This window comes from Cryptomeria japonica, chromosome 11 (genome assembly GCF_030272615.1).
Source record: "Cryptomeria japonica chromosome 11, Sugi_1.0, whole genome shotgun sequence".
NCBI classification, from domain to species: domain Eukaryota; kingdom Viridiplantae; phylum Streptophyta; class Pinopsida; order Cupressales; family Cupressaceae; genus Cryptomeria; species Cryptomeria japonica.
In genome coordinates, this window is record NC_081415.1 from 342411646 (window position 1) to 342438943 (window position 27298).

Here is a 27298-nt window from a genome sequence, read left to right on the forward strand (position 1 = left end):
TGCTTATAGGCTGCATATATATATATATATATATATATATATAATTTTCATGTTTTTGTACTAACAAACCCAAATGAACCCAAACCCCTTTTCAAATTTTTGCCGTACCGGTTCTTCGAACCCGAATTGGCAACCTAGGTCTAGGTGAACTCTTGTATAATGTGTTTCATTTCTTGGTATGAAATTCACTAGAGATTTGCAAGTTATCGAGTCTCTTTGCCCTTACATATCAGGTTATTGGTATTTAAAAGATAGAAGGTTACACATATCATTGCACTAATGCTTGACTAGTATGCCTCCTATAGTGTAGTAAATTGTAACCCTTTACAATTTCACTGTATTGGGCCCTTGCTTTGATGTGCTCTCTCCTAGCTCATTTTAAGCCTATTTGGGCTTTAAACTATCCTATTGTCGTCATATGCCAAGGTTGAGACTAGATCCTATGTCTTGGGTCCTACTACTCTGCAACCACCTTTCTCTAGTCCCTTTTTGAGTGGACTATGGCGTCCAATGCCCTAGTCCCTCCAAAAGGGGCCCAAATTCAACTTTGTGCTAGTGTTGGCTCTTGCCATTTCTGATCCGACCCCTATATGTTTTGTCCTTGTCCCTATATCCCCAAGACATTCCAATATTTGGAAGTAATGGAAAACTAGGGTGGATGTGTCCTTGGGGACCATTGAAAATAATTCATCTAAATAAGGAAATATTCATCTTAATATATAACATCTCAAGATAAACCCTTCTAGAAGGTTATGTCAATGGATTAAAAAAGCCAATTTTAAATTTCAATTACTTCTCTCAATGGCTTTGTTGGGCAAGAGCAACTTGTTTACTTTGAAGATGATATAGGCCATTAGAAGAAGCTTGAAATCCTAGCAACAATTTGGTAAAATTCCCAATAATATGATGACTTAAATCTGATTTTCTACAAACCCTAGCTGCCTCTGAAATCTTGCAATACTTGGTGTTTTGAAACCCTAGGGTGCAGTAAAAATGAGGCCTTAGTTACTGAAATCTTTATGTTCCTCGTGATGAAAATCTAGCCCCCAATCTCTAGGCGCCTGGATAAATAATGTAGGAATTTGCTGCAAACATGAGGCATTTGAAGAAGAATGTAGAAGACAGCTGTGTGCTATGCCAGCTGTTGAATGCTTGAAGAAGTGCTGAAAACCTGCAAAATTTATTGATAATAGCAACAAAGGTAAATGGAATATCTCACAACCTGCTGTAATGATCAGTGAAACACTTCCAAGGATGTTTTAATAGTGAAAAAAACTTGTATGCTTAGCTCCAATGGCATCACAACACTCGTTAAAACCTGCTGAAATTGTTGCTTTTGCACAGGTGAAAGTTGGAATAAAGGATAAGGAGAATGAATGGTCAAAGCTTGAAATATCCCTGCCAAGGAATTTCAACAAACTTGGAATTGTTTTCACTTTTTGCACATTGACATTTCATCAAGCATTTGGTGGAACAGTAGAATTGTCGAATTTACTGATTATGAACAACTATAACTACCAATTAATCTCATAGGCATTATGCCAAACAGTTTCCATGCATCCATTTCACACTTGAATGATCACTCAAATTTCAAGAATAACACGGAAAGACTGATCTCAATAATTTTTGGATAAATTTACATAGTTCCCAATGTTGATACAAATCAGGAATTCGTATATAGTAGAGTGGATTATTGTTCTGATCTGGAATGCTTCAAACTGCTGCTAACGAGATTGTTTACTTGCTTGTATAAAGATGAATAAGTTGGTCTACTTTAAACATTCAAATCACCTTGCTGGCTCATAGGCATTTTGTCAAACATTTGGTAGAACAACTTATTCATGTTTATGAGTTTCTGCAATGTAGATGAGCTGCAACCTTCATGTATGATCATAGACATTCTCACAAACAGTTTGAAGGCATGGAATGATGCATAGACATTTTGACAAACATTTGTCATACAAGTAGTTAAAGCAAATATTTAAAATAGAATACTCAAATTAATGATTTCTGAACTCTTAGCTGATATAGTAGATGCTGGTATAATAATCCTTAGTGATCAGCAGGTAAAAGAAAGTGGAGTAGTAACCTTGACCAAACTTAATACATTAACAGCTGAAACTGATTTACACTCATCAGCGATAATGGTGGACTGATCTGCAACCTATTATACCTCCTTTTTCCTTCCAAAAGATAGCAGTGCACCAAATAACCATTAGCAATTGCCTTGGAATCTCCTTCAAGCTTATATGGCCAGAAAAAGAAAGAATGTATTCCACAAATTTATTATTTGAATCACAAATCTTCACCAAATTTGTAACTTTCAACGCTAATAAAAATAAATATCTGAACTAGAAGAATAATTCTCTTTCCAGCAGAAATATTGAAACTTGAACATTTAGCTCCAGTGTAAATCGTATGTGAATCCTCTCATTTGGCTAGGGAAGATGTTTCACTCTCAAAACCAATCTTCACCAAGGGTATTCGTCCTAGGGTGGTAGAAATGTGTTCAACTCCACAACTGGGTTTTCATTAAAAAACGAAATGCCAAGAATGAACAAAATGAGTCTCCTCAACCTTCCTTTATAACGCCGTATGGAACTTTTCGATAATCACTATTTTAATAGTAATCCTTGTAGCTTGTTATAAGTGACTATAAATTATTAATTTATTTTGATTTTTGGGATCTTTCTTGAGGCTCTATTTTATAACCATTTAACAACTTTCTAGAAAAATCATTTTTATCTCTTTATAAAGTGATTTTTATTTTAGTTTAGTTTCGAACCATAAGAGTCACTTTAGAATTGAAATAATTATTTTTTCATACAACCACCAAGTTGTAGAAAGTACTAAAATAGGCCAATTATGAAATTTGACCATACCAACATAACCTTGAGTTCAATTAAAATAGTATTGTAATATTAAGTTATAATGGTCAATTAAGTTGTTAGTATAAACTTCAGATATATTCATTATTCTTTTAGTTGTCATCTGATTTCTTAGTTGTTGATCTTATCCTTTACGGATAAATCATTTGTAACTCTTATTTAAGATAGTTTTGCTCCTATGTTAATATTAAATATCTTGGTAATGATTCTCTGTATCATTACTTTCCATATTAAGTTCATATGATATCAAACTTAATGAAAATTGGTACTTCATAAATAGCAAACATATCCAAGAAGTGTGGAGAGCTACTAGAGTGTCAAAACTGCAACTTGAAAGTACTGTTAGACTCATGTTGATTACCTGAGCTTGTTGACACTATCAGAATTCCTTTCCAATAAAGTTGCCATTCTCCAAGAAAGTTGTAGTTTCTAAAGATACTAGAAAGGCCACAAAAAGGGGGCAATACAAAACCAATGTGCTCCTATAGGAATCTTACTATTCACCCTTTTGTGTTTTCCAAACTTGAGAGGAGAGAGGGAAAAACATGCGCCAAGTCTAGAGGACTGCATTTTGTTTTTCTCTTTTTTGACAAGCCTTTAGGCTATCATGTGCCCGTGTAAAGAGATGCCACTATTTTATGTTTCTCACATCTTGGCATATTAGTGAAGCAGTGCACTATGGTCTTTATTTTAGAAGTTATTTGCTGTATGCTGTATAGAGATAAATCTGGATAACTATATTGTTTTACAGTTATAGTTGTGTGTGCAACAATGGGATTCCTTTAATGGATGCACATTATGCATATGCATGTCCTTCTTGCTCATGCACTTACTGGAGTTCCCTTATCCTATTATCATAATTTGTAATTATCATATTATGTAATGCTTGAACATGCTATTCAATTCTATCTGTGTCTGTTCCGTCCACAGCAAACTGCTTATTGCAAGCTATTTTAATACTTTGGTGACCTTGTTAATTTTTGTTATCCTTAAGTATGATATATCCTGGTTTCACCTACCTTTATTTTTCTTGGTAAATATGTATTTTTATTGCTTTGGATAATGCATTATGTACATGTAATGGCATATCCATGTTGATGCCCTCTGCATTGGTTCAGAGTCTTGAATGAGAAGAAACCATTAATAATTACCATTTAATCAAGATACCTTGCATGCAAAAGAAAAATTTCAGCAGAATTATATGTTAAGGAATGCAGAGTGACTAAAACAAGGTACGCCTCATAGATTTTTTCTGGAAGAAATTGTCTTTAAAGCTATCTTGGCAGTTTTTATATAGTTCCCAGTTTCCATTTTGTTACCTTTTCCGTAAAACTGTGGGAAATCTGAAATAGAGATTTTTGAGTCATTACTACTAGGTTATTGTGAAATATGCTTCATTGAATGAACAGAAAAATCTGTCATGGTTAGGAAACAATGTAAATTAATAGATGCAACAATGCGACAAATACTTTATGACATATGAAGTTTGTCTAGGTATCTGAAGGGCAGTTTCCTATAATAGTCCTTCGTACATGAAACAGACAAGAATTGGTTTTCAATAACTTATATTTAGTTCTTTTTTGGTCCAAAAATCCTTGTTTCTAGGCTACTTTGTACGATTGTGCATAGAAGTTTCTCTTGCTAGAGCTTTGCAAGAAAATTCACGAATTCCATAAAAATTAAATTAACAAATATGTTTTCCTAAAATCTGTGTCTAAATTTTGAAGAGCTTAGACTGGTTTATTTTCAGGGTTGGAAGGCCTTTTTTGAGGAGCCTATAATGCTTCTAGCTTTTGTTCTTTTGGGGAGAAACCTGGAAGAGAGAGCAAAGTTAAAGGCCAGCAGTGATATGACATCACTTTTGAATTTTCTTCCATCAAAAGCTCGTCTTTTAGTCGGATCATCTACAGAGGGCTCCCTTCCAACAGTTGAAGTGGCATGTAGCAGCCTTTCTGTCGGAGACCATGTTGTGGTTCTACCAGGAGTGAGACAATGAGTTAGAAATCTTATATATGGTTCACTATCCAGTTGAATTCTTAAATGTTTTAGTGGATGACTTACTTTGTGGGTTGTCCATCCTAAATTTACCTTTGATTGTCTAATGCTGATGTAGATGTATTATACAGGATCATATTCCGGCAGATGGAACTGTAAGAGGAGGGAAGAGTGTCGTGGATGAATCAAGTCTCACAGGAGAACCTTTGCCAGTTATCAAACAACCTGGGGTATGTGTTCCTTCCTAATGGTTTAATCTTCTATTTCTGTGGTATTTAATTTTTTTATCAAGGACTGAAAAAACTTCATAAATAATTTTAAGAATCAGAATATTTAGATTGAGTTAGCGAAATCAACAATTGGTTTTTTCATTTTCAACTTCCAGTTGCACAGAGTAAGACAAAGAAAGCAACCTTATTTTTATGCCTATGTTGCCTATTACAAGTTTGATGGGAAGAATTTTTGTTGTGAAAGGATGGAGTCACTGCTGGAACTATGAACTTCAATGGTACTCTAACAGTTGAAGTAAGGAGGCCAGGTGGAGAGACTGTCATGGGGGATATTGTTAAAATAGTGGAAGATGCTCAAAATAGGCAGGCACCAGTACAACGTCTGGCTGATAAGGTGATCTGCTTTTGTGATTAACTTCTTTCAAGGTTTCCTTTCTTTCAGTTAAAATCAAGTTGACAAGAGTAATTTGATAAATCAACTTTTCTGTTCCCCATATTACTTTGTACAAAATACTTGCCATAAGAGAGTTGCATGATATGCTTTTAGAGAAGTTTTTGATGCCTGGAAAATGAAAAAATTGAAAGAGTCTCTTTGATAGGACATAGTTTACCCATTTCTGCCAATAAATTTACAATTTTATTCTGAAATGTCAACTTATTCATGCATTTTATTAAACCTGTTATTTTTTTGAAACACTCTTACTTTGATCGGTCATGTTTCATGATACAAACCTTTTTCTTGGCCATGCCTCTTCTGTATGCACTATCATTACTTAGTCTTTTGTACATTCCAATTGTGCCTTTCAAGCAGCCTAGTGGATACTTGAGTAGATTTGTAGTACTTCATAATTAATTTCTGATTAAGCTGTCTATAGACATATTTGAATGAAGTATTGCTATGGCTGTTAAAAGTTGTTATCAAAAGTATGATCTTGTAGGAGAACCATTAGAGGCTCTGTAAATTGCAATGATTGTGAAACATTAACAAAAGTGAGAGCAAAAATAAGCAAATAAAATAAAAATAGAACAAAAAGTTTCCAATTGCACTTTTAGTTGCATCATTTTATCTTTGTTCTAACCCATGTTCTCAAGTAATGAGTTGGGAACCTGGAGTAATGCATGGCAAAATATATGAATCTAACTTAGATGCATGAACTCTAGGCCCAATGTTAACACTGCCATTGCCACTATCACTAGCACTAGGACTACCAACACTCAAAGATGGAGGAAATGGAAGAATGGAAGAAGAAGGCTCTCTAGTTCCACCAATGGCTGCTATCTTCTCTCTTTGCCCCCTTTTTAGTTCTTTTTTCTGCTCAGAGGTTTCTAATTGAACTTGCACTTCATGCATAACCTCAGTAGGTACTTTTGAGCATGGATTAACATCTTGGCATGGTATATGTGTAACATGGTATTTTAATTTGATAATTTCTCCCCCAAGCAGATTTGTTTTGCAATGAAAACAATTTACCTTTCCCTTCTTTTTGCCTTGGGATACCATGTTTCCAACAAGGGTCCTTTCTAACTGGGGTTTGGGATACTGTGAATTGTGATAAGGACATAAATCTAAAGAATGCTGCAATAACATATACATAGGAAAAAATTAACATTTATGGTTTACAAATGAATTAATATAAAAGAATCCAGGGTTTATGATTATAAATCTATTTCTTTTTATACAAAAATACCTAGGGTTTGTTTGACAAGAAAATTAAACACACCTAGGTTTTATTCTTTAATCCACTAAAACAAAATAGAAAAAGGAAAAAATAAATGTAAAAGAGAAATAGAATTTTGTTTTAAAAAAAATGTTCGAAATATAAACTTACCTCTTAAATCTTGCTTGAAATTAATGGTGTGATCTTCCCAATCCTTTGTAGACTCCTCTAGATGCACTAAAAGTAGCTACAAACCTGTGTAAATGTATTTCAACCACTGATTTTTTCTCAATCTCCTTGCTGGTTTCATTTCAATGCACTCCAATTTTGGCTGAAAACTCTTTTTATGTCCTTCGTTGGCTTGAAAATGAAATGAAGTGCTTTTAGGGTGTAGGAGACAAATATAAGATACAAATGTTTTAGTGAATTACTCTATCTTTATTTAATTTATGTTTTAAACTTTGCCAGTTACGGTGAGTCTTCCCATTGGGAGTTGCCGATTCTGGCAAGTTCGTCAAGTACTCGGCTATGGAGTCTCCTAGACTTGTTTGATGTCATTTGCCACGAGACTCTTTGAATCTAGGTGAGTCTTGATGTATATATATATATATATATATATATATATATATATATATATATATATATATATATATATATATATATATATATATATATATTTGAAGAAACACACACTTATATTGAGAGGGGGGTTGAATCAATACAAGACCAACTTTTCAATTTATAAAATTTAGCAATCACAAATTAATAATCAAAAGAATCCACACAAGAGCTAACAATTGAGAACACAAGACGTACATAATTTACGACCCTTATGGGAGAAAACCATTGCAAAATATTGCATATATAAATTCTCTTTAACAAACTTTGTAGGCACCAACCCACAAGAGACACAAACTCCCCCATTCGTAGGCACCAACCTATTGGGGGCACAGACCCCCACAACTAAGCACCAATTTAGCAAGAGACACCAATGTCCACTTTGGGAATCATCAAATTCCAAATCAATGTTCCATTTTCTATGTTGCTACTTCAATGGATGATGGTCATTTATATCTCTTGCACAAAGTTGGAAAACTCGGACTCGCCACGGACTCGGTAGCCCAGCAATCTGGAATCGGAATCGGACTCGGACTCGGACTAGGCAAAAAAAAAGGTGCAATTTTACAAAAAAAACAAAAACAAATTAATGCATTTAGAGAACATAAGAGCCATAATCGAAACATTACACATGTCATATGATCTCCAAACACTCAAATAAGACTCGATATTTGAAATTTCATCATTCATACTCATAGTTTCAAACTTAAAAATGTATAACAGCAGCATAAGTTTAGAAATGTTTACAAAATTACATATAATGATATGTCCAAATGTGAAAAATAACAATGAACAATCTAAAGAGAAGACTGCATCTTCCTCTTCCCAGCTCTAGTGAAAACCAAGGGAAAGATAGAACTAGATGGTCTAGTTCTAGGAGTTCAATGTGGCTTCTCCAGATCGCCAAAATTAGGTTGAGGGTAGAACCACTTGCTGGGGTCTGAGGGTGAGAGAGGGGTAGAGAGATAGGTCTAGATCTTGGGGGAGAGAGGAGAGAGTGAGATAGAGAGTGGTAGAGAGGGGATAGAGGAAGAGTGATAGGGAGATAGATAGGTCTAAAATTTGGGGCAGATAAAGTGAGTGAGATAGAGAGAGCAAGAGAATGCTAATAGGAGCTTACCGATAACTGAAATTTGACTAACTTTGAAAATTTAAAAAGTCTTCTAAAACCTAGAATTTGCATTATAACTCCCTGAGATCTGAAACCACTCTCAAACATCCTGCCAATATATACATGAAATATAACTTAGACTTATACTTAAATGTTATATTTCATGTATATATTTTGATGAAGAGAATGAGACTGACTTGAAAAAAAAATTTTAGATAATTTTTTGACGTGTTCTTATCTCTTTTGTTGGTTGTGTTCCTGTTTGTCGCGAGTCTTTAAGTTGGACACGTGAGTCCTGACTTAGGACTCGCGTGAGTCCTTGGCATAGACTCGAGAGTCTTGTGCCAGGACTTGTTTGGACTCGGCTCGGGAGTGCTTGGTGAGTCGACTCGGCCCGCCAATAGACTCGCGAGTCTTGGCGAGTCCCATGAGTCTTCCAAATTGCTACACATCTATTTGCTTCTTCTTGGTAGATCTTCATATAGTTTCTATTCAATTCATTATCTCATAGTTCTCTTCAATGGATGATATCTCTTCACAAGATCTGAATACCGATATATTTTCCCTCACAATTCTGATCACAAATCTGACTCTGAATGATATAAGTTTCTCCTTAACAAATCTGAGTTCTTTTTTCACAAATCTGATCCTAGTGATGCAAATCTTTTATTCACAGATCTGATTTAAATATTGTGTATTCACTCACAGTTCTGATCACAAATCTGTCTTTGAATGATGTAAGTCTTTCGTTACAAATCTGCTTCATAATATATTCATATATCTCTTGTAATTTCTCTGCTTTAAACCTGAAAGATATTACATTGTGTTTCTTTATAAATATGCTATAAACTCTTTTCTTAATTCTGCATTTATACCTCTCATAACGATCTTATCCTTATATTTCCATATGCAGATCTGTAGGTGTAGATATGATAGTTTTTCTTAAATCTTCACTCTTTATTTCTTCACTCTTTTTTACTCATAATTTCATACAATCTGTTTTCCTTATATATCTTTATCTTCACATGAGAGAATGCATCTTTTAGAAGAGAGATATCTTTCTAAAAGGGTATGTCCTTTTGGTTAAACTAATTCACAAATCTTTTTTTCATTCTAATCAAGTGCTGCCTTTTATTTCATTTGATATTTCAATTAGAAACTTGCCTTCCCTATGTCCCACACATCTGCTATTGATACATGGTTGGAGTCTTTATTAAAAGACGTAGCTTATCAAAATGTACCTCTTCATAAAATCAATTTGTCCTTGGTATCGTGCTTAATTAAGGGGTCAACACAATTTAACTCATTTTATTGTTTAATATTCTTTAATCTACAATTTCATATGCTGCCACCCTAAACAAATATAAATTTGATTTTTAACATAAATTGCTTCATCTTAACAAGGGTAGTTGCTGCTCCTTTATTAGAAATTGTTGTCTACATAATAGTTAGATGCTTCTTTTTCGTAAATATATTTTCTTCCTTATAAAGGAGTTGCTGCTATTATACTATAATCTTGTTGACATAGTGGCACTGCATACCTGGATCTCTTCTTTTGACATCCATGACAAACTTCTAACAATCTGGTCCATACATCATTGATAATATGCTTAGACAATGAAACTCTTCTTGACATCACTTTGAGATCAACGATAACTAATCCAACAGTATTTTGCTTTAGATTTGTTGCAACATGTAAAACCTGTAAATTCTACTATAAGCACAAACTTGACCTGTGTGTGAGTCAACAATGGGAAGCAGATGGTTTTCGTTTATTGGTTCTTAGACGAATCGTGAGGGTTGCTGTAGAAGTTGAGCCAAAGCTCCACAACAAGGGCCTTTGGATATTTATAATGATCAAAAGAATTCATTTTACCAAAAAGTGCTCTTTTTAATCCCTTTTCCATTCAATTCTAAAAGTAATTTAAAATTACTTTTTTTATTTAAATATTAACCTTTCTCTGCCAACTTTAAAAAAAATAAAAAATCAAAGGTAAGTTGTCTTTTAAATTTCCCCTTTTGACAAATTTAAACATTTAACTATTTATAATTTAATTATTTTTTGCTGTTTCATCAAAATAAGAGATACCTAGATCATAGTTGAACTACTCACCAAAGCCAAAAACTCGCCAAGGCCCCAAAAAAAATACTTGGGAAAAACTCGGCCTATACTCAGCAAAAACTTGGCAAAAAACTTGGGAACTTAAAAAATTGCTTAAATTTAATTAGAAATGCATTTTTTTTGCAAAATTCAATGAGAAGATGCACCCCATGAGTCAATAAATGAGAACACAAAAGAAACAAGCTGAGTCTAGATATATTTAAACGCAAAGTGGGTGCAAAATCGCATCCTCATGAGGAATGCTGATGGCTAATGCTGATGGCTGGAAGCAAAATCATAAATAGTTTTTGTAGAACTAAAAGTAAATAAATATATACAATTACATCTTACTCTTCACAGCTCTAGTAAAAACTAGGGGAGAGGTAGAACTAGAGGGTCTATTCCTAGAAGTTTGCTATGGATGTGATTGTGCCTCCTCGCTCGGTATGACTGGCTCAGGCTATGGCTCGTCCTCCATCTTGGAAGTAGCTCTGCCTCTAGCTGCACTTGGCACTGGCAATGACTCCTCATCCTCCTCAATGTCATCCAATGTGAAACCAAATCCACCCCTCTCCTCCTCTGTAGCCTGCCTCTCCAAATCATTGATGTCATCCTTTGTAAACAATGGAGGCTGCTCCTGCGATGTCCAATCACCGTAAGGATCTATATCATCCAATTCAATTGGACTAGGTGGTACTTCCTCTACCCTCCTTATGCACAACCAAAGATTATATTGCACAAAGACAAGGGCATTGAGGCGTTTTTGAGCTAACTTGGTCCTCTTCTTCGTGTGGATGGCCTCAAACAAGCTCCAAATGCACTCACAATTGGGTGAACTACAAGGCTGACATAAAATTTTGAGGGCAAATTTTTTGAGATTTTGGGTATTTCCACCCGAACATTGTCATCAAGCATTTGCAAAATAAAATTAGGTCGAGAGTAGCACCCCTCATAGGGCTCTGAGGGTGAGAAAGAGAGGGGTAGAGAGATAGGTCTAGATCTTGGGGGAGAGAGGAGTGAGTGAGATGGAGAGTGGTAGAGAAGGGGATAGAGGAAGAATGATAGGGAGATAGATAGGTCTGAAATTCGGGGCAGATAAAGTGGGTGAGATAGAGAGAGAGAGAATGTTGATAGGAGCATACTGATTACTGAAATCTGACTAAGTCTAAAAATTTAAAAGATCTTCTAAAGCCTAGAATTTGCATCATAACTCCGAGAGATTTGAAACCACTCTCAAAAATCCTGCCAATATATGCATGAAATATAACTTAAATTATAAGAAAGGAAAAAGACATATTTAAATGTGACTTATACTTAAAGTTATACATTTCAATATGTCTTACATTTAAATATGTCTTTTTTCCTTTCTTATATTTTAAGTTATATTTCATGTATATATTCTAATGAAGAGAATGATACTGACTTGAAAAAAAAATTGATGGAAATCAGTTTGCAAGTGTTCGGGAGCATGTTTTTCCCCTTCTCAGCAAAATACAAGACAGAAAATGATGAAATGAAACTTTTTTTGCCATTTTTTGCCTTTATTCATTGGCGGGCCATTTTTTTTTCACTAACTCGGCAAGTTTTTGCCAAAAACTCCACTAGTTTTTCTGGTGAGTTAAAGTCGTAAAAATTTGCCAGGGAAAAATACTCGCGAGTTTTTTAAAACTTATTGAAAACTCAGCGAGTAGTCCAACTATGACCCAGATAATGAAATCACATTACAATTAGATCTTCAACATATCTATTTGCTGTTTATAAATAATATTAATTGTATCATAGAAAACCAACAAATTGGAGACGCAAATATGGACGCCACTCCTCCAAAACTGATATTTATCTCGCAAAATAGATATTACTTAGTAAACAAACCTTGAACTTCTCAAAAGCTGCAACAAAACCTCTTCAAAATGGACGCCTAGGCTCCTCCCAGTTTCCCACATCAATCTCCAGTCTATACGGCCAGCTAGGGTAAGATTGGTGGCCAGCAATAGAGTGAAAACAAGAACCAAACTCATCAATCTTCCTCAAATCGAACTCCTCAAATCTTCTCTGTACATTCTGTGTTCAACTGAAGATATGAAGCCAACAATGAAGGTCAGCTGGATTCTTGGATGAAATTATGATTTCATAAGATTAGTTCTTTCACTTATGTAGAGGATGTTCCTTGCAAGGGTTTTCATCCTCACAAAGTCATAGGATGAATAAGTTCAACCAGCCAAAATTGTTTTCAAAAATTCAAATTCTAGCATATGCAAATGAGCTCAAAAGCTGTCTTTTATATACTACCAAAAGCCCACACGTAGCCAAGAAGTCACTTTTTAATTTAATTAAATAACACCAACTGTAAATGGAAAAAAGAAGATGAAAATGCCTCTAGAACAATTACACTGATTTTAAATGGTTCACAGGTTGATTTGAGCCAGCTCAATCCAATCCAAAAACAGACGTTAGATGTCCTACAACAAAGTGCCTAAGCAGATTGGATGAATCAATGTATTCAGAATGAAGAAGTGATGAAATATCTACTGCAAGACATAGGAAAACATGACCACAATCTAAGCCATATCCCACATTGGCCACATAGAAGATCAATTAAAGGATGTTGCTCAGACTTTCTTGGCATTGGTCAGTCCTGGGACCTGATCCTTATGTCAACAATACACACACACATACGGATGTGCACACACTCACAAACTAGTAAAGAATGTATACACACTAGCTCTATAACTTTTTTTGAGTTGCATGTCCAGCAGGAGAGTCATTTATGCACACCAGTGATCAGAATTTATCATCAATGGATTTTGATATGATTTCTTTATTATTTTAATGTCGTTATTAGACAATTCCATTTTGCATAGATTGTTATTGATTCTGGTCTGGCCTGGCATTTCTTTCATGAAAAGGACATTCTACTTTTCATATTTTTCCTGAGATCATATTATCATATTTCGTTGAGTTAAAAGTTGGAAAGAGAATGGTGGGCAAATATATATATATATATATTTTTTGCGGGGGGGACATTGAAGAAGCTGATGTGAGTCAATGTGACAATGCAAATATGAGATTTTCTTTTGATAATATAGTGTTCCAATTTGTTTACATGTAGTTTAATTGACTCCTGCTAAATAAGATGCTCGATATTCTTGTTAGATGGAACAAAGTTATATGTGTATTTTGGCTTTGATTACCAATGCATTCTTGCTTGCCAGGTTGCAGGTCGCTTCAGCTATGGTGTGATGGCTCTCTCAGCAGCTACATTTGCATTCTGGAATGTGTTTGGCACAAAACTTTTTCCATCTGTTGTACCACCACATGGTAGTGCAATTCTCTTGGCATTACAATTATCATGCAATGTTCTGGTGAGGCATCAATTCTACTTATCTTTTATAATAAATATTTCTGCTTATCATTGCTTATGACTACATGTTTTGCTCAGTTTAAACATACCTGGTGAATAACTGATAAACCTGATAGCAGCATAGTTTTGATCTTTGGGAGTAAATGCAATAGTTTTAACAATTTAAAATCAATTTGAATAGTAGCAACATGATGAAGAAATCATGGGAGGGTGGTACGCATAGAACACTGAAAAGGGGGTGAAAGACATTATTGCATTTGATTGAATGAATGAAAAATAACCAAAACATAGATGATCTATTGATGTTTAAATTGTTTTTGATAATATAAGCAGGGTAAGGGCCCTGATCCCATAACAAGACAACAGTTAAGATCACTAACCCATCAGAAACAACTATAAAAGCCCAAGAACAGCTGCTAAAAAGAAACAAACTGTTCAACCACAAACCCCATTAGGAACTACCCTTAAACATCCTCAAAAAACAGTCTAGAGTATTGATAGAGAATTTATAACTATAACCATAAAGTTAATGATTAATGAGGCACGTAGGCCTAAACCAAAAAACCATAGAAAGCCTGTTAACCAGCATAAAAGATAAAAGAAAAACATCATTTCTTGGGAGCAGTTATGAGCTTCCACTCCTTATGAAGTGCAGCAAGCAAATCCTTCCATCCAGCATTGCCCACTTTGCTCCTGCTTGTACCCAATTTCTTTTCCTTAGAATTCTAACCACTTTCCTTAAGCTGTTTCCGTTCCTTAGAATTCTAACCACTCTCCTTAAGCTGTTTCCGAGTTCTAGCTTGACCAGAGACTGTACCCATAATAGCCTTTTTCGTGATCTCATCAGTAACTGAGATCAAAGAACTAATAGCATTCTCCATTTCTTTAATCTTTTGTATATTATTGTTCCCCTCCAGTTTCAATTCCATATCACCTAACTTGACATGAAGATCAACTATCTGCACTTTGAAACTGACTGTTAGATTAACAATATTCTGTTTTTTCTCCTCATTTTCCTCTGATTGGAAGTTTTTCCCAGACTGTCCCTATCTTCACCAGTCTCCATCTCGTCCTTGTCTTGTTCTTTATCTTTCTCACTAAGGTTATAATCCTCTTCCAGAATTTCTTCCTCATCCATCTCTTTCTCACAGTCTTCATCAGACTCAGTCTCCTCACTATCTTCATCCTTAACAGGGATAGATTTTTCTTCTGAGGACAAAACATCCTCTTCCTCTTCTACAACTAGTTTTTTATCATTTATATCTGCCCCTTTCTCATTTGAGGCTGCCTTAGCTAGGTGGGCAGATCTTCGATCCCCTGACAAAGTGGACCTAGAAGCATTCTCCTATTTGTTCTTTTCATGGCCCCTCTATCAACTTCCTGATCTTCAACTAAATTAGTAGTGACCCCTTTATATTTTAAGCCTTTTTGGTCAGTTCTTCTCAATTTGGAAGACCCAGGGAGAAAAAAGGTGAGGGTTTCCATTTTTCAGGTGTCACTTTTAGTAGCTCATTTTCTAAAGTAGCAGGGAAAGCAACTAGATTTTTGTTGTCTTTTACTTGTCAGAGGGATTACACTTTTCAGGAGAGTGGGGCTTACTGTCAATGAGTTCAATTCTGACAGATGAGGCTAGGGGTTGGGAATTGTCAAGGAAATTGACTCTAGGATTGCCATGTAGGTTCATAGCCAAGACATACTTATACCGGGCCATAAATAAGCCTTGATGTAGGGGAGCAGAAGAGGAAACAAATAAAACGACACAATTTTCCTTTCATTATGTCTAACATGGTTCAAAATGGGAAAATGGTAACGATGAATTGTCGTATAACGACCTTCTAAAGTAAAATTTCGCATAATGTGAAGGCTTAACAGGGTATAAGGAGGTAAGTTCAGTCTATCATACCCATTTTGCAAACGTTTAGGTTGTTCCCCATCTTAAAAAAAAATGTCAATTAAGCTGTTGGTACCTTCAAATTTGGCGAATTTGAAGTGACTATGCACTTTCAATTTGTTGACAATAATTAGGAATGGACCCTGTCACATCTATCCAGGTAGCCTACTTTAGTGATTTAAATCTTGAACCTGATGTTAGTCATGTGAAATCATTTGGTGAACAGTTTTTCGTGACATATATGAGCATGCTTGTTAAATTTCATAGCTCTAGGGTCAGGTTAGACATAGTTTTAATGTGTTCCAGACTTAAGGCCAGCCCAAAATGGTCCTGGAAAAAGTGTCAAAAATCAAGATTCTAAGCATGACCCATTTCATGTTTTGGCTTGAAATGCATACAGTGTCAGTTTGGTGAAGATCTGAGTTCAAATGGTTTGAAAATGGAAATGTTTGAGTCTGGGCCCACAAGCTTGCATGCATTCAGGCATCATGAGTTTTAATCCACCAAGTTTGTATAATACAATTGAAAATGTCAATATGATCATATCCAGTATCTACAAAGGTTCATAAATTCCAGCTTCAATTCGTTCAAGTAATGAGATTCTTGCTGACATGATTCTATGGAGTTTGAGTTGATTTGTTCATTTGCCTTCATTTTTTTTAAAAGAAAAATTCATTTAAAATATTTTTGATGAGAAAAAAAATGGCATTTGGTAAATTCACTGGCTTGTTGATTTTAAAACTTGTTGGTTGCAGATTGTTTCATTTTAGTTTGAGTTATTTAAATCATTTTAGAATGATTTAAACATGTTTTTTTGATGGTCAGAAAAAAGAGGGAGTGCAGTTGTTTTATTCCCACACAAGGTTCTATTTCTAGCACGTGAAGGAAAGGAAGTAAATTTATAAAACAATAAAATGTTTGTGAAGTGTTTTAATGCTTCATTTCTCTCTTTCGCAAGAAGGTATTGTCAAAATTTATTTGACTGGCGAAATGCATGATAAATGCGAAATAATCTGGGTCTTCCACATATCTGCATCGTGCTTATTCACGTGAATGAAGGAGTTTGAAATGCATTTTGCAAAACCGCGATATGTTTTAGGGTTATTGACTCTTCTTTGTTTCAGTCTTGCATTAAGCACCTGTGCACATTTACCATGAAGGAAACAATAAGATTGGGAGCATATAGAAAAAGTAGTGCACAACTTTTGAGTGTTATTGCACTAATTTATTGTGCGCTCAAGTTTTTTCTTATTTTCATTGCCTGCAGTTGTGGTGTGGAAGTTCTTTGGATGCGACAAATGATGGTTGCAGGAGATTGCTGAGTTTCATGGGGAGTGTCTTTCAACATACTGGCCAAATGTGTCTAGCGTTCATTGTAGATTCTAAACACCATCAAAAGTTTGAATATACAAGCAAGGTAAATCATGTGAACACGGCTAGAGGCTCTAGTTGTATTCCAAGAGTTTGGAGAATGTTTGGATCTGCTTTTTTGATGGAGAAGTTTGCAAATTCTTGGTCGCAAGGCACGGTTGATTAGTGCAAGGTGACACCAAAACTGTGAGGGCACTTTTGGTTCAGATGTGATGAGCTTTCAGGCATCTACATGTCAGAAGGGCGACTTTTCTCAGATGTGTGAGATCAAACAGGGAAGCAAATAAAAAATGGGAAAAGTGCCTTTGTGCGATTTTGATTCTCTCCCGTCCACGTGTATTCATCACGGTCTTGCGCAAGAAGAAAGTGCTTGCAGATATCAAGTGTGAAATCACACGATGAGGCTGATTCACACATGTGTTCTATTTTTTCTTGATCACTAGGGATATGAAAGGATGTTACTTGTATGATGTGATATTTGAGCGCGATAGGGCTTTATTTGGATTTTGTTTTTTGATCTTCTTATGCATAGTGCGATGACTGGCTTTTCCTTGGGAAGGAGTGATAAGGATGGAGTGTTTTCTGCAGTTTTGAATGGTGGAGGTGTCTACAATGTTGTAGATTGTTAAGCCACCAAGGAAGCGTTGTTTGCTATGATGTTTCCCATTAATGAGGGGGCTAGAGCCTGCAAGCTTGATGGTTCTGGTATTAATAATATTGCTGTGATGATGGTTCCGTTAGGATTATTGATAGGATGGTTTGCTATTGAAGCTGTGGTAGAATATGGATCCACAATAAGATGTACGAAGACAATTGGTAGTGAAAATGGGTAAAATGCATATTGTTGGCGAGAGGCAATGAAGAAAAGATTCAAAGAGAACCAAATGGCTATGGTGTGCCAATGGTAGAACTGAAAGAAAGGAAAATGAAATTGAGTACATGAAGGAATTAGGCCTGAAAATGAATATTGGTCAGGTATACTATGCATCTTTTTACAGTTTGGGTTTAACTTGAAAGCAATGTCATGGTCCTGTGGAATATACTATTTTGGTCTCATCTACTATTGAAGGTGTGACTTTTAACAGATATAGGAATGGTTAATGGACCTAGAAACTTGAGATTACTAGAGAAACTTTCAGTTTTCATACGCAACGTTGTGGTTAATGTGAGGTTTCAAGGAATCAAATAGATGCAAAATTTGAAAGGTTAGATTGTGATATGCAGAGGAAAGGAGATGTATGCCAAATGTTTGTCTATGTGCTAAACATGGCAGGGACGTATCTAAACACTTTGTGGGTCACAATGTTTTGATCGGCACTACACAGAATTTGTAATGTTAAAAACATATAATGTAACAAATATGCATGTTTGGAGAGAAGTTTTAATCTTTTCAACCTATGCACATGTGAGATATTTACCTAGGAATGGTTTATTTTTACGATTCAATGAAAAGTGCAGCAAAGTAATTGTTTCACCCGAGAGTGAAAATATGCATGGGAAGTGCAAGCAACGAGCTAGAAGACAAATATTTAGTTATGAAGTTAAAGGCATGTGAAAGGACCTGAGTGCTATGAAGAGGGAGAATTTTTAAATGGACAGATATTACATATCCAAGAGCAAGGAGGATGCCAGATGTCATTTCTTAATTAACTTTAAGACTCTTTCTCCTTTCCATATATTGTATTTTCCTTTCATTTTGCAGGAGTTCCATTCTAAGTGCAGGTACCAAGTTGGGTGTAGTATTCTAGGTGGTGAGGCCAGGTTAGATATAGGAAGTCTTAGGAAATTCAGATAAAGAATGATGTAATTTTCTTCACAATAATGACAAACAATTCAATATACACCATATATGTGTATATATGTTTCTAGTTGATGTCTCCTCAATGCGATGTAATCTTCTTTAAATACCAATGATCAAGGGTTATTTTTGTTTTCATTACACATTTGCTGTAATGAATGTTTAGCTGTTGGCTTCTGTTTAAGGAGAAGATTAAACTTTGCTTTCAGTTTAATGTTAGGGATATGGTCATTGCATGCATGATGTCAAAGTAGATTGATAGGGTTTCCATTTGTTGGGTTCATTACTGTAAGGCAGTGATGTTAGTAACCATTGAACTTACATTTGAGTTGTTATTTGGAGATTATCTCATTCTTGACTTTGTAATGGATTGGGCACCGGTTTGGCTTGTTTCTATTTGCTTAGGCCTTGGATGGAAACATCTCTAAATCTGAAAATCATTTTTTTTCCTGTTTTTAGTTTAGGTTTTTGGTTTTCCTTTTCAGTTCATGCCAATGTTAAATGGAAAACAAGGGATAAATCAATCAATAAGGAGTCACACAAACCCTTGTAATTTTGTGTGAAGTTTCATTTGCTATGCATTGTGATAAGATTCTTGGTATTATTCATTTCCAATGCCATTAAGGGAGACCCACCTAGGTTTTGCAGAGCCTGAAGTGCAAAGGATCTTAACCTTTGGTTGAATCTTGTTCGTTGTTCAGATCCAACTCTAAACCTAAGAATAAGAGATGGCATACCTTTAGGGTTTAGTGAATCTATTGATCTAAGAACCAACAAAAGCTTTGATAATTGCCCAAACTTTTCTTCACAACTCTTAGCTCGTCATATTCTAACCTAATCGCATCTGCAATTAGTTGAGGGGTAACCTTGAATTGAATGGTTCTTATGTTCACTTGACCTTTAATCCAAGAGTTGGAGAATTTAGAAGCTAGGGAGTCCTCGTATCCCTGCATTGCTTGAAAGAAAGAGGTGAAGCGATCCCTAATGAACAAGTAGTAGAGCTGCAGATTTTTTTGGAGTGGGACACAACTAATCAGCTTTGAACGCTTTCTTGGGCCTCCCATAGTTTTCGGCTTAGTGAATCTCCTCTTAGAACTATGCACACAAAGATAACCAGAAAGCCCACTCGTATACACCCAACAATTCAAATACAAAGCACCTTTAGCATTCTCAAGAATACCCTTAAAAGCAAAAAATTTAGCTTTTACAACATTGATTAATGATGGCAATGCTACGAACTTTCCAAATCTCACAAAGTTTGAGATTTGTCATATCCTCACATTTCTTGTCATCTTTATGTAATGTCCCCTTCCTAGGTGATTGGTAGTTGAGCAAGGATTGGCCTATCATTGAGTTGTTGTAGGCCAGTGGAGTGGAGAGGGGACCTATTGACGTGTATTTTGTACACAATCAAACACAGAATAAAATACCCAAGGGTACCTTATCCTCTCTTGAATAAAGCCTCTGATTGCTGAAGATATTGCGAAAAAGGATCAATTAGGATGACTCCAAGGTTCTCCGATGTAGGGTCTCTACGTGTGGATAAGCACCAGTGGTCGTTGTGAATGCTGTTTCATCAAGGGGGCCTTACGTTTCCGAATTGTAGGAACAAAATTTCCTAAAACTACGTTTCCGAATTGTAGGAACAAAATTTCCTAAAACTAACAAGTTCTCAAAAAGATCAAAAGGTGGAGTTTGCAAGAGATGGATTCTAATCTAATCCTAAGGATGACTCAATGTAGGCTAGACTTGGTAAGGTTCTACCAATTTCAGTATTGCCAAAGAATAACAACTCTACTGAAATTGATGCAATCTTCTACGGTGACTAATGATTTCTTCAATTCATCAAGAATCATAGACACTACCATGAAGGTACATATCAATAGTTCAATAATGATTGAAGGTTTAAGCAATCCAAATATCTCCAGTTGACCACACAAGGCGTCCTTACAATCAATAAGAAGCTAGTGGTTTGGAACGTGAATCTCACCAAAGATCAAGCCCAACACTTAGTCCTTCAAACTTAAATACTACTTCGACTAAGAATGATTCAAGAAAGTAAACAACCATGAAGATAGCCACAAGAATTGCAATAAAACACCATCACTTCAATATTTTATTGATCTCAAAGCCAAAATAGACAACAATTGCTTGAAATTCTCTCTTCAATGCTCAATCTTGCTACAAAATAACTTTCTGACTATCCAAAAGCTCTAATCTTCTAACTTCTAACTATCTGACTATATCAAAATGAAAAGGAGTGAGGGTACATATAGCATCCTCAATTACAATGAACGGCCCAGATCAAAAGAAGATCAATGGCTGAGATTTTGACACCTAAACCCTAATTAGGGTTTGTTACAAAAAGTCCCCTTTTTATTGAACAATATTAAATGCATAGCCAAATATTTAATTGGCACAAAAATCTAGGAAACATAGACCAATGATAATTAAGGTGCCACATCATCTACAACAACCTTTCTTCTAGAACCTTATTCCCTTTCCAATGCTCTTTCTTAGCATATGCAATGAATCTAGACACAATTCCTTCAATCTCAGCAATAGGAATCTCGGGAAGATTCCTCATTCGTTCCTCCTAGTGGATAACCTGATCAAAGGCCTTGAGAAGAGCCGCATCCCATCTAGGTTCGAGTTCTTTGATTTTCTCAATCAGGAGCATAGTAGCGAACATTTGATCCCTTTGCTCATCTGTGATAACATTCTCATCTTTGCAAAAGATGACCTTGACCTTTTCTTCCAACACTTGAAGATCCACATCTGTCTCAACTTCAATCCTCCTGCCAAGAATAGTACATAACACCTCAAACACCTTGTCCTGAATTGGATGGATGTCTTCTTCAACTTGATTGCATTTGGTGCTGATGTCTTCGAAAAGAACTTCCTTCATCTGGAGTAGAGTTGACCACTGGAGTAAATTATGAGCTCCTCCATCCATTATCTTTTCTTGTGCTAGGATCTTCCTTGGTGTTTGCCTGATTACTTGTAGAACAGGAATGATAACATCTCTAGTGTGGGCAAAGGTGGCTACTGTTATCATTAGGTTGTGGATGATCTCAAGGACCTGGATAGCTCGATGGATTGTCTGCATCATTCTTGTTGCAAATTCAACGACAACTGTGTGGGATTTGTCAATCCAAGAGCTCATAAGCTGAACCAAGCTCTTGACTCTCTCTGCCTCGCCAACTGATTCAAGGGGAAGTGCTTGCACAGGAGACACTGCTGGATCTTGACGTCCCAAGGGCTGATTGAGATGGCTAAGGTAGCCTCTCCAAGCACCGACCTCTCGCTCAAGCTCTCTATTCTTTTCCATTTCTTCTTTAAGTTTGTCTTTAAGTGCCTCAAATGAATCGGTTGCCTCATCCAGTGCCTGCTCAGCGGTGAGTGGACCAAGTTCAAATGTTTCTACATCATACTCCTCTGCAAGGATTTCACCTTCATACTTGTCCACTGCTGGTGTAGCTATCTGCAACTTCCTGGATCCTGTCTCATCTCTGATCATCTTGGTCATCTTAGTGGCCTTCTTTTTCTCCGTTCCTTCCTGAGAATTTCGTACAAGGCTTTCTAAGTCAATCACATTATCTTCATCCTCGATCACAATCACCCTTGTTAGTCTCTCCTTCAACCAATCTGGAATGGCAGATCTTGTCTCTCTAACTTGTATCTCTTTAGGCAATGGTTCTTCTTCTCGGAGAGGAGATGTCACTTCATCATCATTCTTGTCTTCATGTAGCTCATTGACTTGATGAACGTTGAGATGCCTGCCCTTCTTCGTGTTTATCATTCTGTACCATTGATTCCATAGATTCCTCGACTTCAGGTACCCTCTTCTCTTGTCCTACAACTTGACTCGTCCTTTTTTCATGTCGAGAAGATGTACTGGATGAGCGATCTCGATTGGCCTCTTGCTTCTTCTTGGAGGGTTCCCTTTTCTTAGGTCTTTCTTTCCTCTTCGCGCCTCTAGGATGAGGATTGCCTTCACTTGCGCTTCTGGGATGAGGATTGCCTTCACTTGCGCTTCTAGGATGAGGATTGCCTTCACTTGCGCTTGCTCCTCCTTCTCCTGGCCTTTCCTCCAAAGTAAAAGTCATTGGTATGTTCTGTTCTCTCAACTTTTGATGTTGTACATCTACCCATCTGCGAGTACATGACAAAACTGGAGCCATCAAAGCTTTTAAGTCCAAAACCTCAGGCTCGTTCCAATCTATCCTCACTGCTTTGTCTTCTCGGTCATAAGATGATTTGAGATGTTTGCCACTGTCCTGAGCTTGATCGGCCACTCTGTAAACTTTGCATCTCCTGATGAAATCTAAAGGCAATCTGGAATGCATCTTTCTTTTTACTTCTAGATCACTTGAGAGATTCATCCAAAAGTCCTCTACCTGAAATTCATGCGTGTACTTTCTACCAACTGTCTCTTCTATATACCCGTAAGGATCAAAATTCTCCCTCAAGGCGAAGAATGAAAATGAATATAAGGCCAACTACCTTTCTGCATCATCCAAGGCTAGAGCATTAGGACATACCTCAACTAAATTCCCTAGTATGATAGGCACAGGAATTCCATTTCCATGCCTGTGTCTGAATGCCTTCGTATAAGCCGCCAACTGCCTAGTCACCTCAAGTAGCACTATCCTGTCTGTCGGATATCTCGGCAACATATAGGGAGGTGAAGGACACCCATGAACTCTAATATATGTAAACTTTTGGAATTGGATGAACCAAGCACCATACCTCTTTACAAGCTCTTGTGCATCTTGAGATAGCCGATTGTGAATCCCGCCTTGCAATATCCTGGTGATGTTCATCGTGAAGGTATCATTGACTAACTTGTAGTCACTTCCAGGTGGATGATGCAAATGAACATAAGAGTCACAAACTTTGACTTCCCCGGGTCCTCTTCCGATCACTCCTCTGTGAGGTAGTCCTGCATATTCGAAACTCCTGATCAAGGCATATATGATGTACGAGCTCATGTGGAATGACTTGGTAGGCTTTAGTCTCCTTAACTGCACGTTCAAGCAATGGCTAATAATTCCAGCCCAATGAATTGTTCCTTTTCCTTGAACTATTACCTGGATGAAGTAGAACATCCACTTCTCAAAATAGAAGGCTTGAGGAGCCCCTGTAACTCGATTGAGTAAAGTTATCAAATCTCTGTATTCCTCCTGGAAGTCGATCCTATGTGGTGTGTTGGGAATCTTGCTCAGGCGAGGATGACTTTTGAGTAACCAATTCTTATTGATGATGCTCAAGCAAGTGTCTGGATCATCTTCATACATGGAGTTGGCTCCTTCTAAGCTTTTGTAAATCATATCTTTATGTTCTGGAAGATGGAGAGCCTCACTTATAGCCTCTTCTGAAAGGTAAGCCAAAGTGTTCCCTTCCTTGGACACTATTGATCTTGATTGTGGGTCATAATGGCGAGCACACTCGATCATTAGCTCATGGCACTAGACCGCTGGAGGGAAACCGACCGCCTTGATGATGCCACTTTCAATTATTCTCTTTGCGACAGGTGATGGTTTTCCTATGTAAGGGACCTCTCGAAACTTCTTCACACTGAAGTTTCCCAAGTTGGTATCTCCAATGTTGCTCCACTTTGACACGATCTTGGTCTCCAATTCTTCATTCCTCTGATCTTCCTTCATGAGAGCTGGACGACTAGTGGATGTTCCTGCCTTTGGGGTCGCCATCTTGACACCTACACAACATTTCATAATGAGCAATATATTTTACAACGTAGAAATATAGAGTAGAAAGGAAGATTTAAGCTTTTAATTAGGAAACTTCATGATAAATCTTTGAGTTATCATTTCCTAATTAACTATGCAATTTCAAAAAAAACTTGAAGTTCAAAATTCAAAATTTCAACATTGGGACAAGGATGATCACGCCATACCTCCACTTGAGAATTAATTCTAAGAAATGATGCAAAAATAGGAGAATTTGCTAGGCAAAAGATAGATCGAAGTCCTCCCTTTAGCAAAATGTACTTCCTCTAGTCTTCACAAGCATCAATTCCACCACCTCTAGCCTCCAACAAAATTCTCTCCAACTAGACCAGTTTTCGCACTTCTTTCTTGCTCTTCCAAATCGCACTTGAAGTAATGAATGAATGATTGATTAAAATTGCTCAAAACACCCCTACTATATAGGCGCTTACCACTTCATTTTCCATAGGCCGACTTGGTAAAATAGAACCCAAAATAAACAAAAATTAATAAAAGAAGAAGGCCGACTTGACAAAATATTAAAATGATACCTCAAGCGCTCTATCTTTTAATTTTAATTTAATAATAATTAATTTCAAATGCCTCAATTAATAAAAAAAATCGATTTTCTAAGGCTCAAATTAATTATAAAATACCCATGCACGTTTATTAAATGCCAATTTAATTAAATTTTTTAAAATATTTCGAAGTTTTTAGCGAACTTGGCATCTAATGCGATTTGGAGGATATTAACGCCCAAGCATGGTAAAAAATAACGAATGCCAATAACCTCGCTCTGGTCCCTTGGAGAGGGACAGGAGCGCTCTTGCATTTTAAACCTTGTATTCCTTGCTTTCACGTTCAAAACCTCATCCTTGGCGTCCAAAATGGCATTGTTATTTGGAACTTTGAGTTTAATTCACTTGATCTTTAGAAGGAGTGTGCCTTAGGACATTTTCGTCCTGGTCCCTTGGTGAGGGACAGGAGCGATTTTCTACTTTTGTCCTTGATCTTTATCTTTTAAATTGCCAATTCATGTTGTGGGGGTAAGCAATGATCCCCATTGTTCATTCTATGCATGCTTAACTCGTTTCCTCAAGGCAAAATAGGCTCTCCCAAGATTTTCGCCCTGGTCCTCCAGTGAAGGACAGGAGCGATTTTTGCATTTGAGCCTAGGATTGTCAATTTTTGGAAGCAATTCCTTGTTCACCATTTTTAAAAAGGCATTTCTCATCTTGCACCACCTTGCCTTGACGTGATTTTGGAGGGAAATTGTTGATTTTATAAAAATCGCCCTAGTCCTTTGGTGAAGGACAGGAGCGTTCTTTAATTCATTGTACAAACTCTTGATCACATCAACCTCCAATTACCTTCAAATTATAAAACATCATTCCCCACTCCTTCTTGAGTCTTGGAAACAAAAAATAGCATTTCAAAATGTTAGGCAAATAGGCATATGTGGGGATTTCGCCCTGGTCCCTTGGTGAGGGACAGGAGTGCTTTAGCCAATTGTCATCGAAATTTGTGGTCCTTGCAACTCCATTCCACCCTGAAGCACTTTAAGTATCATTCCAAACTTGTACCTTGGCCTGGATTCGTCCCAATTTGGAGAAAAGAGATAGTCTTTTAGGTTTTTCGCCCTGGTCCCCTGGAGAGGGACAGGAACGATTTTGCAATTATGAGCTTACTTGTGCTTTGCTATCCTTATAAATTACCTTCAATGGACCAACCACGCCCTCTTTCATTCATTTCAAACACGAAACTTGCCTTACCTTTGCAAGAAATTTGCCTTTTTTAGAAAGTCGCTCTGGTCCCTTGGAGAGGGACAGGAGCGATTATTGTCTTTTGGGTTGATTCCCTCCTTTGTGGTCCACTCAAGTTATATTCAACGGACAAAACACGCCTCCCTTGACCTCTTCAAATCATAAAATCACTTTAATCTTGCAAGGATAATGCAAATTTTGAAATTCAAGCTCCGGTCCTTCAGTGAGGGACAGGAGCGAATTTTGCCCTCTAGGCCAAATCTTTTCACTTTTCATCTCGAAATTCCTTTGCTAGGGAAGATATCATCCTGTTACAAGCTATGAACAAGAGTTCAAGTCCGAGAAAGGTCTTAAAAGGTGTGTATAAAGAAAATCGCTCTGGTCCTTCAGGGAGGGACAAGGGCGAATTTATCCTTTTTAGACAAAAGCTCCATCATTTCATTGCCTTTAATTAAGCCTGGATGCTCTAACATGTGTAATTCATCTTTCACCATGCCCTTGACGTTTCAATTCGACCAATCAAGGCCAAGAATGACTCAAATAAGCCTTTTCGCCTTGGTCCTTCAGGGAGGGACAGGAGCGAATTTATCTTAATCCTTCAAATTTCATCATTTTCAAACCTTCAAAATCCTTAAAATCATCAAGTCTCGTCCAATTATCTCCCCTGGAGACCCTGCACAAAACAATTTTAAAAAAAGTCAGAGACAAATATGCACTAAATAACATTTTCGCCTTGGTCCTCGGGAGAGGGACAGGAGCGATTTCACCTTTCTAAGCTAAA

At 36.6% G+C, this 27298-nt stretch overlaps 1 protein-coding gene across 2 annotated transcripts in view; it reads left to right on the top strand.

The window, feature by feature from the left end:
* LOC131074819 (copper-transporting ATPase PAA1, chloroplastic) overlaps positions 1–27298 on the top strand; it is a 257652-nt gene that overhangs the window by 114894 nt on the left and 115460 nt on the right. For both annotated transcript variants that reach the window (XM_058011520.2, XM_058011529.1), the window contains exons 6-9: positions 4639–4872; positions 5015–5113; positions 5358–5507; positions 13814–13963. In XM_058011520.2, coding sequence (XP_057867503.2) covers positions 4639–4872; positions 5015–5113; positions 5358–5507; positions 13814–13963 — 633 coding nt within the window. The remainder of the gene's footprint in view (positions 1–4638; positions 4873–5014; positions 5114–5357; positions 5508–13813; positions 13964–27298) is intronic.